This window comes from Carcharhinus amblyrhynchos, chromosome 14, assembly GCF_965287045.1.
Source record: "Carcharhinus amblyrhynchos chromosome 14, sCarAmb.v2.hapA, whole genome shotgun sequence".
NCBI lineage: Eukaryota > Metazoa > Chordata > Chondrichthyes > Carcharhiniformes > Carcharhinidae > Carcharhinus > Carcharhinus amblyrhynchos.
In genome coordinates this window covers 5801987-5815381 of record NC_137337.1, presented here as the reverse complement: position 1 = coordinate 5815381, position 13395 = coordinate 5801987, and the positions used below count along the sequence as shown (strand labels likewise).

General features: G+C 42.0%; 1 protein-coding gene across 1 annotated transcript in view; it reads right to left on the bottom strand.

Moving 5' to 3' along the window:
- ttc7b (tetratricopeptide repeat domain 7B) overlaps nucleotides 1–13395 on the bottom strand; it is a 277583-nt gene that overhangs the window by 205577 nt on the left and 58611 nt on the right. The window contains exon 5 of the mRNA XM_080202203.1: nucleotides 6985–7106. Coding sequence (XP_080058329.1) covers nucleotides 6985–7106 — 122 coding nt within the window. The remainder of the gene's footprint in view (nucleotides 1–6984; nucleotides 7107–13395) is intronic.

The window sequence follows — 13395 nt, the reverse complement described above, 5'->3', positions numbered from 1 at the left end:
CATCGGGGGTGGATGGAAACATGAAATTTGAAACACAAACAGATCAGTCACGATCTTATTGAGCAGGCTTGAGGGACCAAATGGCTTACTTCTGTTCCTATTTCATGTTTGTAAAGCAACATAGTTAGATCTTTTTTTGTTGGAGTCTTGCCACGTATCATGCCACGCCTGAATATTACCCTGGTCTTGCTTCAATGCAGATGCAAAATGCTTCATTATCGGAGCTGTAAACGAAGCTAAATACTGTGCAATCATCAGTGAACTTTCCTACTTCTGACCTTTAATGAAATAGTTGAAGACGGTCGGGCCTAGGAAAATATCTTGAAGATATGTGCACCAGTATTCTGGGATTGAGATGATTAGCCTCCAACAACCATAACGTTCTTCCTTTCTGCTTGCTATGACATTCTGATATTTGAATATTTTGTGGCCTTACATTAAGAAAAAAACATTGTTTTTGAATGAAGCAAGCATGCAAGTTCAACAGGGAAGGTAAATGGAATGTTGTTCTTTATTTCAAAAGGAATGGAGTATAAAAAAAAGGAAGTTTTGCTAAACTGTACAGGGCACTAGCTAGACCATACCTGGAATACTGTGAACAGATATGGTCCCCTTATCTAAGCAAAGATATACTGACATTGGAGGCAGTCCAGAGAAGATTCACGAGGTTGATCCTAGATAGGGAGGGATTTTCTTATGAGGAGAGATTAAGTAGGTTAGGCCAGTATTTATTGGAATGTAGAAGAATGAGAGGTGAACTTATTGAGAAGATTCTCACACGGCCTTTTAGGGTAGCTGAGAGGCTGTTTCCCCTTGTGGGAGAATCCCAGACCAGGGCATAATCTCAGAGTAAGGGGTCAGCCTCACGTAAGACAGTGATGAGGAGGAATTTTTTCTCTCAGAGGGGAGTGAATCTGTGGAATTCTTTAATGCAGAGGGCTGTAGAGGCTGGGTCTTTAAAATATTCAAGGTTGAGCTAGACAGATTTTTAAATCGGTAAGGGAATCGAAGGTTATGGGAATATGGTGGGAAAGTGGAGTTGAGAATTACATCAAATCAGTCATGATCTCGTTGGATGACAGAGTGGACTCGATGGGCCAAATGGCCTACTTATGCTCCGCAAGTGTTATTCAAGGAAGATAAAATGCAATTGATCTGGCCTACATGCATTTCTAGTCCCTGTCTGATTAAGTGCCAATGGACTTCTGGAAGCAAATTTACTATGAATAGCCCACCACTTTCTCAGAGTAACTTGGAGCAAAGTAAACAAACAGATGTGTATTCATGCAGTGCCTTCCTTAACCTCAGAACACTTCCTAGTTAATGTAGTACCCTTTTGAAGTGCGATCAGTTGTTATGTTGTGAAATGTGAGTTTTGAGGGAAAATGTTGGCTAGGTAGTGGGAAAATTGCCTGGCAAACAAATGCAGTAAAAAGTCTGACAAATGCAGCACTGCCGTGTTTCACACACACAGGGCGATCTGCTTCCTGACACCCACCAAAGGTGCTCAGAGTCCTCAACAGTCTGGGCTGGAGGGGTCCTTCCTCTCTCCCTCCCACAGTGGACAACATCGATCAATCCAACACTACAGATTTTGTACCTGTTGGAGGACATTCTGCACATCAGGTGGTGAGCCGACCAGGCTGAGTGAAAACAAGAATTAGATTTATCACAAATGTACATACATTCTGTTTCCTTGAACATTTGTACAAGGCATTTAAATGTAAAATTCCCCACTTCCCTTCCCAGTTTCCCAAGCTCCAGTGTAGCACACATCTCCAATAGTCTATGGGAAAGGACAATGCCTCAGAATCCCATCAGTGAGTTGCAGAATCTACTGACAGAAGCTATGTTTATGGTCAACATTTATCCCTCAGCCAACATCAGTGATAATTACAAGATAATCTACTTGTCTCATTGCTGCTTGTGAGATCTTGCTGTGCACGAATGGGCTACTGCGTGTTTCCTTCAATTTTACAGACACCACCCATCAAAATTACTTCACTGTCTCTATAAAGTCCTTTGGCAGGTGCTGAGGTTGTGAAAGCTGATGTATAAGTACAGATCTTTCTTTTCATGTGAGGACATCCCCAAGGATATTTCTCCCCATTAATGCTTGCTAGCAAACCCTACCGGAATGCAAGGCAGCAACGAGACACTCAGCAGGGTACAGAATCGAGCTATTGGCTCTTCACATGTACAGCATTCACTTTAAATACCACCACTATTGTAACAGATATCTCAGTAATGAAGAGATGATTGACTGAGCAAGTCACGCACTAACTCAAATTCACACTCATATACAAAAGCTTACAATTTATCAGCTAACCACAAACAAGCTAGAACCAGCTGTGATGCAATCTCTCAACAGATTCAATCCTAGAGTCATTGGGCTTGACCAGATTTAACCACTTGATCATCACTAACCCAGGACAGAAACAACAGGAGGTTAAATATTTACTCATGTGGAAGTAGAAACAGACAAGCAATCCTTCAAAGAACCAGTAAGAAGTTTGACAAATGGACATTTTCATTTTTTTTTCAAGGTAAAACACAGAAATAGCCACATTTATTATAGTCTGGTATTTAAAGCTTCATTTACCCTTTGACACAAGCAACTTATATAATTGTGAAAGGACACAGAATGAATAAGAAATCAGGACAATATCTTCCTCAGCTTGATCACAGTGAATGTCCCAAACTCTCTCAATCTTATTTTACTGTCCTAGTTATTCATCAGTAACACTTACTGCAAACCCAAGAGAGTTTACAGAGTGAGATGGTGTTCCGATTGATGCTTATTGCATGTAACAAACAATAACTACATTCCACTAAGAAAAGCTAAGCTAATTTTAAATGCAATCTCATTCCCAGTTTATGCTGGTTGCTGTTCTTTTAGTTAAAAAAAACTGTTCCAGGGCTTTTTCCCCTGCATTACAACAACAGTGCAGTAACTCTGATTGTAAAAAGCTTTGGGGTGTTCCAAGATATTCCTTAATGCAAATTTTTTTCTAGCCCTCATGACATTTCACACATGGATAGGATGCTATTTTTCAGAGATATATAGCATAAGAAAATTAGCCACTTTGATGGCCTCATGGATAAGTGCATCACGCTATGCGATATTGTGCCATGGAGGTTGATAAGATACCAGGCCTGAGAGAAGCTAGCTAACCTCATCCAGAGACATCTTTTTCTAAAAGAAAACAGCCTCTACACAGTTGCACGTGTGGGCCAGCACCATTCCATGAGCTGCGCATTATAATTCATCTAGGCACACCCAGGCTACAGAAAGGATCACCCAAGGTCATTGCTCCTCATCACAATTCAGTAAGATGATGAGTGCGCTGTGATGTCCTCTGTGATTCTCTCACTCCATCTAGGACTACACAGGAAGGATAGCTGCTGGGCGAGGCACCAGAATGGGGGGTCATCAAGATTGTCGGGCAACCTCCAGGAGTTGAAGCTTAACCTGCTGTGCACTGCCTCATGCAACACAACGACGAGAAAAATTCACAAGCGCATTGAAAAATAATGGTGCTTTTTAAAAAAATTGTCATTCTTCTGAAAACTTGTCATTAAAACATTCGAGGTGGGGAAAACTGTCCAGGTTATGTGGTTGGAAGTGGGAAGATTAGATGATGTAAACTTCAGGAATATGTCCAATCAAGAATCGGCAATCCTGACCAAAAGATTTCCAGTGCCTGATGGATTTTGCCCCAACAAAGAGGCAATTTTGGGATAATTTGCAGAAAAATGAAGAGAGTGAAAATGGAAATAAGACTGAAAACCTGTTTTCTCCTAAAGTAAAAAACATATTGGATCAGAAAAGGGCTAAGAGTAAGAAAAAAAATTTGGAATTTCAAAAAGAAATCACTCCAAAAAGAGAAAGGATATAATGAAGCATAAACTAAACAGCAGAAACCAGGAGTCAAATCAGCAGGATTGGAGAAAGCAGGAGAGAGTGAAAATATGTCAGTTTTCCCTCGCTGTTAGGTTGTAAGGTTAATGATTGTGCTTATTAGTGCTGGGGTCCACAGAGAGCTAGCCTGCAGCTGTCAGAGCTCATTTCAGCGAGAGGGCCTTGCCATATAAACTTGCATATGAGATGAGAAATGTATGCCTGTTTGGGCTGAAAATAAAGCAGTTATCTTACACATTTGTTCTATGTTCCTCTGAGTTTGCTCATGAGAATATTTTTAACAACCCCATACTCCAAAACGGCATCAAATAAACACAAGCTCTCCTTTCTGACTTTGTACTTTTGAGAACGGAACAAGGAAAACAAAAAATCAACCAATAAATTCATTTCCAATACAATGGAACAAGGTGGCCCTTCTGCCCCTTGAATCTGTCCCAGCTTTCAGCTAGGTCACGGCTGATCACTATCTCAAGTCCATTTGTCCATTCTGTCAATCCAGTCTTGAAAATTTTGACTGACTCCAATAAATTGGAGTGAATTCTAGGATTCCACTATTTGTATGAAGAAGTGCTTCCTAGTTTCACAATTAATGGCCTATCTCTAATTATGATTTGAAACCAGTTTTTCTCTCCGTTTATGACAGAGGGCATATCTACTATTTAACAAACTACAAAGCAAATCAGAATCACTGCTGACCCAGAATCTTCATTTACAGAATGCAGCCAGCAGCTTGAACATGAAGCACAACTATGATTCACCGCAAGAGAACAGCAAAAACACTCTCTCAACGTTCATCAGTTTGACCTACATATAGGAGAATCTTTGCTTGCAGCAGAAAGCAAAGGTAGTCCTTTGTCATTCAAGAACTGTCATTTTTTTTTATAAATGCACAAAAGCCTTCCTATATATTTGTGCACCAATATATCTGCATGTGACACCTTGACTGAAGGAACTTGGAACAGATTTATCCACTTCACACTTTTTTATGACATAAAGGCCAGAAATCTCCTAAAAAAAAAATTCTAAGTATCGAACTTGCGTGAAAATTGGAGTAATTCGCGCTGATTTTTACAGCAGGAGTTTGAGGTCACCAGCACGACTATCATTAAAAGGTAGGGACAGGGCCTATTCCCACTGGCAAAGCTGAAATCAGCAAGCTGAGTGGGCCATTGCGCACGTGCGGATCTGTCGGTGCTGAGATCGGCACATGGGCAGTGGCCCCGCACTGATGGTCTTCCGATTGCTGGCCAGTTCTGCAACCGCTGCATTGCCGGCCCTCCACCCACCCATCGCCCAACTGCTGGCATCCCGGCCATTCCCGGGCCAGACCCGAACCCCCCTTATCCTGACTTGCCCCAATCTCCAGTCATCCCCTCAATTCCCCAACCCTACAATCCTGAAACACCTCCCTCCACTGCAACGCCAATCCTCCAGCAGGCTGATCATCGCATCCCTCCCCCCCGCCCCCCACCAGCTGACCCACCACACCCCATCGAGTCTGCCCTCCCTCCTCCTCTGATCAATCTCTATGCAGAGTTTCAGCGTGACTCCCCCAACCCACCGATCGACCCACCCCAAGGCCACGCCTACATATGTCCCACCCCCTTGGCACTGCCCCATGCCCGACAGGCAGTGCAAAGGTGCCCTCTAGGAATTAGCACAATGCCCCTTGTGCAGTACCAAGGGGCAGAGGCTAGCAGTGCCAAGGTGCTTATGGCCAGGGGCACACCCGTCGGCCACCCAATAACCTGGGGGGGGGGGGGGGAAGCACCCAATACGCCCCCCTTCACTCCAGCGAAGTTGGGTAGCCAGTTCCCCATTGGTTGAGAGCTACTCTAAACCCTTTTGGAGTGAATCATATGGGGGATGGGAGGGGAGAAGACTTCAGTTTCGGGCCCACTAATCACATTTAAATTCTACGTAAATGACCATCTGAGTGGTCTTTGCACCTCCCCACTGATTTCTTGGACGTGACACTGCTGGAAATCTGGCACTGAGACACACTAGCTGGGCATGAATGTGTGCGCGAAACCTGCGAATCGGCTGATGTGAGAATCTCCCAGCCTGGAGAACCTTGGCCAAAAAGCCACATATGCCAAGGCAGTCACTGCTGCCTCTGTACATTAGTAAATTTACCTTTTGCCATTTTGATAAAATGGCCGTTGTCATGTCCTGGCTTTGTTAGGGGTTTGAGTTTTAAACAAAAAGAAACAGATGTGATTTGCACACGTAAATTTTAACTAACAATAACAGATTTATTGTCAGAGCTACTGCCTGTTACAGATTAGAAAACCAAACTAAACAGGAGCTGTGAAACACCCCAGTGCATCACCATCAACTCATGTGATTGGCTCTTAAAGCAATCATGTAGCCACCTAAATATATAAACAACTATCATTTAATTAACATATACTTTTAAAAGTAATTAAAAGTTTAGATACAAGTAACAACTAGATAGCACTCTCTCTGCTCTTGCTCCTTAAATTACAGCTTGAAAATTTCAGATGGCTGCAACACTGCATGTGCTAAACTAACACAACAAGTTGGCACATTTTAAATCATGCGCAACGGGAGTAAGTGACCAGGTTAACAATTTTTAATGTACCTCAGGCAAAATCCCATTTCAGGTCAGAAGTTAGGAGACAAAAATAACAAAAGAGGACAATAGCATTAAACACAACACGATGACAGTTCTCTGAAAATCTACAAACATTGCTTGATCTTCGAGTTAAACCAGTTATTCATTCCACTGGACTTGTCAAGGAAACGTGTGAGCAATTCAAGGTTTTCAAACTATCACCCCTCCTCTATTCTGAATAAATTGTTTAATGCAATTTTCCTTCCTACTGGATTTCCCTTCTAAAACATTTTGACCATTTTATCCGAATGTATTTCAATGGGAGGAATCGAGGTCCACCTGCATGCAGGCAAAGAGACACAGATCCCAACATGCCAACCTACATATGCCCCAGCACACACCCATGTTGCCTCATACACACCATAACATTCACAGCTGGCCACGCACACATGCATAACACTTCAATAAATAACTCAAATCTTACCCATTTTTGAAATAAATAACATGAGCTCTTTGAAGTCCTGTTTCAAGGAAGAATCCCAATTCTTGTTCTTGGAATGCTGATCCAGGCTTTGGACTCCTGTTCTGGATGTTCGTGTTCAAAACCTGGCTCCAAAAACAAAGAACAGCCTGTTATTTCTTTTGTTAATCCATTAACTTGATTAGGAAAAAAAAACATACATTTCTTAAATTGAGCTTAGATTTATTGAATGACAAATAATCAAATAAGAGGAACATGTCGACTTTGAACTGAGGCTGTTTAATGAAATATATTTAATTCTGTAATGGTTATTGTTTGCGTTGAATTGGTACAAAGATGCTTGTCTCATAATAGCAAATGTGCAAATTAAGCCTGGTGCAAAGTTGCCTGATTCTGATTCTGGCGGAACACAAACTGAGCATCATTCAGCTGGTCATTGCTAAGTAAGTGCTGCTTCACAGCGCTATTGATGAACTTCTCCATCACAGATGATAGAGAGTAGACTGATGGGGCAATATTTCACCATGTTGGGCAATTTTCCACATTGTCATATAGATGCCAGTGTTGTAGCTGTAGCAGAACTGCTTGTATCCCCAGAGCATTATCCTGGGTTTGTGAATTTCTAGTTCAGTGACAATACCACTTTGCCAACATGTATGTTACTACGCAGCTACATGCAAATTTTTTCATTAACCAACAAAATGTTCAGTGTAGACAACCAAATCATCTGCCCAACGTGTTTATTCTTGCTGAGTTCTCACTGGAGAGCAATGCAGAGGCGACAGTGATACATGGAGGTGTCAGTCATATATCCCTCTACACACAAGCAAGTCTCAAACAAGAGCCCTATTGCGTAACCAAATCACAAACACCAGAACATGTGTGTCTGGAATTTCAGCTAGCTTGGGGCCTTGTGTATTCCCTCACAGTATGTTTGGTGAAAGACTGGTGACACCCTGAAGATAGCAAGAAGTCTCACAACACCAGGTTAAAGTCCAACAGGTTTATTTGGTAGCACAAGCTTTCAGAGTGTTGCTCCTTCTTCAGGTGGAGTTTCCTTCAATCTTCCACCAAAGCTATGGGATGGGTGAGTGCTGGGGGAAGTGGAGTGGTGGGGAGAGATTGAGGGACCCTCTGCAGCATCCTCTAGCCTATTACCTTTCTACCTGTTTAGATAGGAATCTAACTCCGGCTTCAGATATTTCAGTTGCAGTCATTTATGATTTTTACAGCAATGTGTGAAAGTAGAAACCAATTAACATAGCTTGAAGGTGATCCTGCTTTTGGGTCTGACAAACATAGACATAACGTGCATTTAAATTTATAGTACACAGCCAGCAGTTTCAACACTAAGCATAACTATGATTCCCAGCTCCAGAACAGCAAAAATGCTCTCTAAATGTTCACCAGTTTAATTTACATAAAGCAGATCAAGCTTTGCTTGCAGCATAAAGCAGAATTAGCCCTTTGTCATTCAAGATTTTAAGAACTGCAAATTTTCTTACAAAAGCTTTCCTGCCTATCTATGCACCAGCACCTTGACTGACGGGCTGGACCAGATTTGCTCATGTAACATTTTTTTGTGACATAAAAGTCATATGTGCCAAGGGAGTCACTACTGCTTCTGTCCAGTAGTAAAGTCATTTTGATAATGTTGCTGTCATTTCTTTTGCCACCTGAATATTAATATCTGAAAGTAGAAAAAGTTTAGATATGAGAAATAGCTAGATAACACACTCTCTGTTCTTCATCCATAAACAACAGCTGGAAAATTTCAGATGGACCTGCATGTGCTAAACTAACACTAGCGTGGCATGGTTGCACGGTGGTTAGCACTGCTGCCTCACAGCGCCAGGGACCCACGTTCGATTCCCGGCTTAGGTCACAGTCTTGTGTGGAGTCTCCCCGTGTCTGTGTGGGTTTTCTCCGGGTGCTCTGGTTTCCTCCCACTGTCTGAAAGATGTGCTGGTTAGATGCAGTGGTCATGCTAAATTCTCCCTCAGTGTACCTGAACAGGCGCTGGAGTGTGGTGACTGGAGATTTTCAAAGTATCATTGCAGTATTAATGTAAGCCTACTTGTGACTAATAAATAAATTCTAACTAAGTTACAGGAAATCCTTGCTTTAAGTTGTCCTGCTTAACATAGTTTCATGTTAAAGTCATTTATCCTTTAATTGTCGATTTGTGTCACCATTTTCACTTTATGTTGTTTCCATTCTGGTCACATCCTCCCTGCGCTGCACTGTGGGTCAGTTGCCTGAGTCACCACCACTGATATTGGAGGTTGTGCTGACAGGAAGTGAGAGAGCCAGAGATCCAGGTGCAGAGGCGGCGAGCAGACTGACCCAGAGGTGCAGCCAGAACAGTCACCACTACTACTTGAAGGTGCTGTCTGCACTCTGGATGGGATGCTGCTGACCAGCTGGTGACGTGTGAGAAATGCTGGGGGTGGGGGAGGATTACACATTGTCAAGAAATGGCCAAAGGAACCTAACTCTGGCTTCAGCACTGATTCCTATGGAAACCCATGACTCATTTAAAGTCATTTCATTTAAAGTTGCAATTTTCACAACCTCAACCACGAATGAACAGGTTGATGATTTTTAATGTTACTTTTATTGCTTCTCAGCCAAAATACAACTTCAATTCAGATTTTAAGAGACAGAAATAACAATAACTGGACAACAGCATTAAATAACGCTCGATGCATTTAACCAGAATTATCCTTTTGACAACAACTTGCATCAATATGGTGCCTTTAACATAAAATTTGACACCAAGCCACATAAGGAGACATTAGGAGAGGTATAAAGGACTGTTTTACAGCATCTTAAAGAAAGAGAGAAAAGTAGAGGGATGGCTTTAAGGAAGGGATTCCAGAATTGAGGGTCTAGGCAGCTGATAGCATTGCATCTATAGCATAGCAATGGAAATTGGGGATAAGAAAGAGGTCAGAATTGGAGGATCACATATCTTAGCAGGTTGTAGGTCTGAAAGAGACCTTGGAGGATTATAGGGACTTGGGGAATTACAGAGATTTTGTGGGCTAAGAGATTACAGAGATCCCGGAGGACTGTAGAGGTTGGGAAATTAAGATGTAAACATTGTAGGGCTGGAAGAGGTTACGAAGATCACAGGGGTCTGCAGTGCTGAAGGTTGTTACAGGTTGTAGGGAATACCACTTTCCATCCATACAGATGGACAGAGAGCTCAGAGATCTTACCAGGATTGTAAAATCCCTACAGTGCAGAAAGAGGCCATTCAGCCCATCGAGCATACACTGACAACAATCCCACCCAGACCCTATACCCACATAATTATCCTTCTAATCTTCCTGACACTAAGGGGCAAATTATCATGACAATCCACCTAACTCTCACATCTTTGCAGCACACAGAGGAAACCCATGCAGACATGGGAAGAACATGCAAACTTCACACAGACTGTGACCAGAGGCAACAATGTTAACCACCGTGCCATTATGCCGCTCCGAGTGATGCATACATCTGCTGTAGCAGCGATTACATTTCAACAAAGTACTTCATTAGTTGTGAATGCTTTGGGATACAACATAAATGAAAGCTCTTGCTTTTTGTCGGTGTGTGGGGATTGCCAGTTGAAAGTTCCATCTAGATAATCATGTACTACCCTGGTATTCGCATGATACAATAATATTGTTAATTCAATGAAAGTAAAAGTTTATTTATTAGTCACAAGTAGCCTTATATTAGCATTGCAATGAAGTTACTGTAAAAATCCCCCAGTACATAGAACGCTACAGCACAAACAGGCCCTTCAGCCCACAAGTTGCGCTGATCATATCCCTACCTACCAGGCCTATCTATAACCCTCAATCTCATTAAATCCCATGTATTCATCCAGAAGTCTCTTAAAAGACCCCGAGTTCGCCTCCATCACTACCGACGGCAGCCAATTCCACTCACTCACTACCCTCTGAGTGAAAAACTTACCCCTGACATCTCCTCTGTACCTACTCCCCAGAACCTTAAACCTGTGTCCTCTCGTAGCAACCATTTCAGGCCTTGGGAAATAGCCTCCGAGTATCCACCCTATCTATACCTCTCAATATCTTATAAACCTCTATCAGGTCGCCTCTCATCCTTCGTCTCTCCAGGGAGAAGAGACCGAGCTCCCTCAACCTATCCTCATAAGGCATGCCACCCAATCCAGGCAACAGCCTTGTAAATCTCCTTTGCACCCTTTCAATAGCTTCCACATCCTTCTCGTAGTGAGGCGACCAGAACTGCACACAGTACTCCAGTACTACAGATCTTGAAAATTTCAGTTTAATATTTCAGTTTCTGGAGAGTAAGCTGATCTCAGTCAGCAGCAGATGTTTTTCACATTTGATCTGGGTGACAAGGATTGGGGGTGTGGGAGAAGAGTGGGAAATTCGCCAGTGTTCCTCATCTTGATCACAACTCCAGCTGGGACAAGCTGGAGACCCAACAACGGAGATGAACAAATAGGAGAAGATCACATGTGACTGTGGTGCCCCTTGTCGTCCAACAGCAACAGTCACCAGTGCAACTGGGATTCAAACCAGCTGAAGTCAAAACTGAAGCATGGAGCTTTTCTTTGAGTCATTGATTTATCCAATCTCTCCTCTAGCTACCCCCTACTTATATCTACTCAGACACCATTAATACTTATTACCTGTTTCTCGTAACTGTAACAATGTAATTGACAAAACGCTAACAACTACTCTTCACATGTAAGAAATGGGAGTTTTGGGAAAAAGCTTGGCTGACATGGGTACCCATACTCATCGAATTACATACGGGTACATTACAGAAACAAGTCAATCACTCCAGCAGTTTCATACCAGTATTCACTCCCACTCCTCTTTATCTAACCCACACTTTTACTCCTTCATGTGGCTATCCAGTTTCTCCTTGAAGGCATCCGAGCTTCAATTATTCTCTGTGGTAGAGAGCACCACGTTTTAACCATTCTCAGGATAAAGAAGTTTCTCTACCACTCCTTTAGAATTGATTCACTCTGGAGTGTTGTCAACAAGGGTGAAAGTGGAATAAGTGAACAAAGTTGGACTATTAGATCTAGAATTTATAGCAGAGAATCAGATCGTTCAGTCTATGTTCATGCTATTGTTTATGTTCCATATGGGATTCTTTCCAGCTCATCAACATATTCCGCTGTTCCTTTCTCCCGCATTCTCCTCAGTAACTTCCCCTTGAATATATTTACGACTTTCCTTGTGGTAGCAAAGAGTGAAAGACAAAAAACAAATTCCCAAATGTTTAAATGCTTGCAGCATGACACGTTCTATTTTAATGATTCAATGAAAAACTTTTACATGAAGATCAGAACTGAGGGATAAATGTTATGTAAATTACAATGTTGAATCTAAACTAATTTTTATTGGGACTTTGCTATACAACTCTAAACAAATGGAAATTGTGCCATACACTGAGAAGCATCCTCTTTTGTCCATTTGATCCGAGTTGGTGCTAACTTTGCCACCTTGGAATGAAAATAAGCTCAGTTATGACAAACCCAATTACGCTGGAAAAAAATAACTAATCACCTCATTTCATGACTTCAACCCCAAAAAATGTCTTTTGACATAAACAAAAAGGAAATTAATGATCTTTTTGACGTTTCAAAGGCACAGTAAATGAGACAGGGTACACATTGAGGAGCTCCAGACAATCTCAGCCATACATCACTGTAATTAGCTCCATTCGCTGAGCTGCAATAATAAGCCAGCCAGCAGTTTAATGCTCCCATGTACTTATTTGGTACAATGTCTTTTGTTACATAAACCTGCGACTGTTACACTAGTCTGCTTGGGTACTTGGCACTCAGACTGGCATCTTTCCATTATCCACATCTGTTTCTCGAAAAACTCCAAATTGCAGCACATTTCATCAATTGAACATTTTCCACCTTATTCAAAGAGAGAAAAAGAAGGAAAGAGATGACTTGTTTCAGACAATGCTTTTAATAAGTTTGGGGACATCCCGAACAGCCCCACAGCCAATGCAGTCAGTTCAATCACTGCTGTAGCATATAAAAATGTGGCAAGAAATTTGCACAATGTGATGATGACCAGATAGCCTGCTTCTACTCATGCTGGTTAAGGGATAAATGTTGTCCAACATGCCTATTTATTCAAAATAAAGGTACAGATATTTACTATTTCAGGAGGCAGACAGGCAGGACCAGCTTAATCTCTCACCCAAGGGTCAGCACCCTCTGACATACAGGATAATCCTCTTCACCTTTTTGAATCAGGTTACTTTCCTTGCGGCGGGGAGCAGGGGACGGGGTGGAAATATCACCCAACAGTTTTACAATTCGGAGTTTAGAACTAGACAACTGTAGCAATCACTATACAAATTAGATCAACTTTATTCAGTCACAATGGT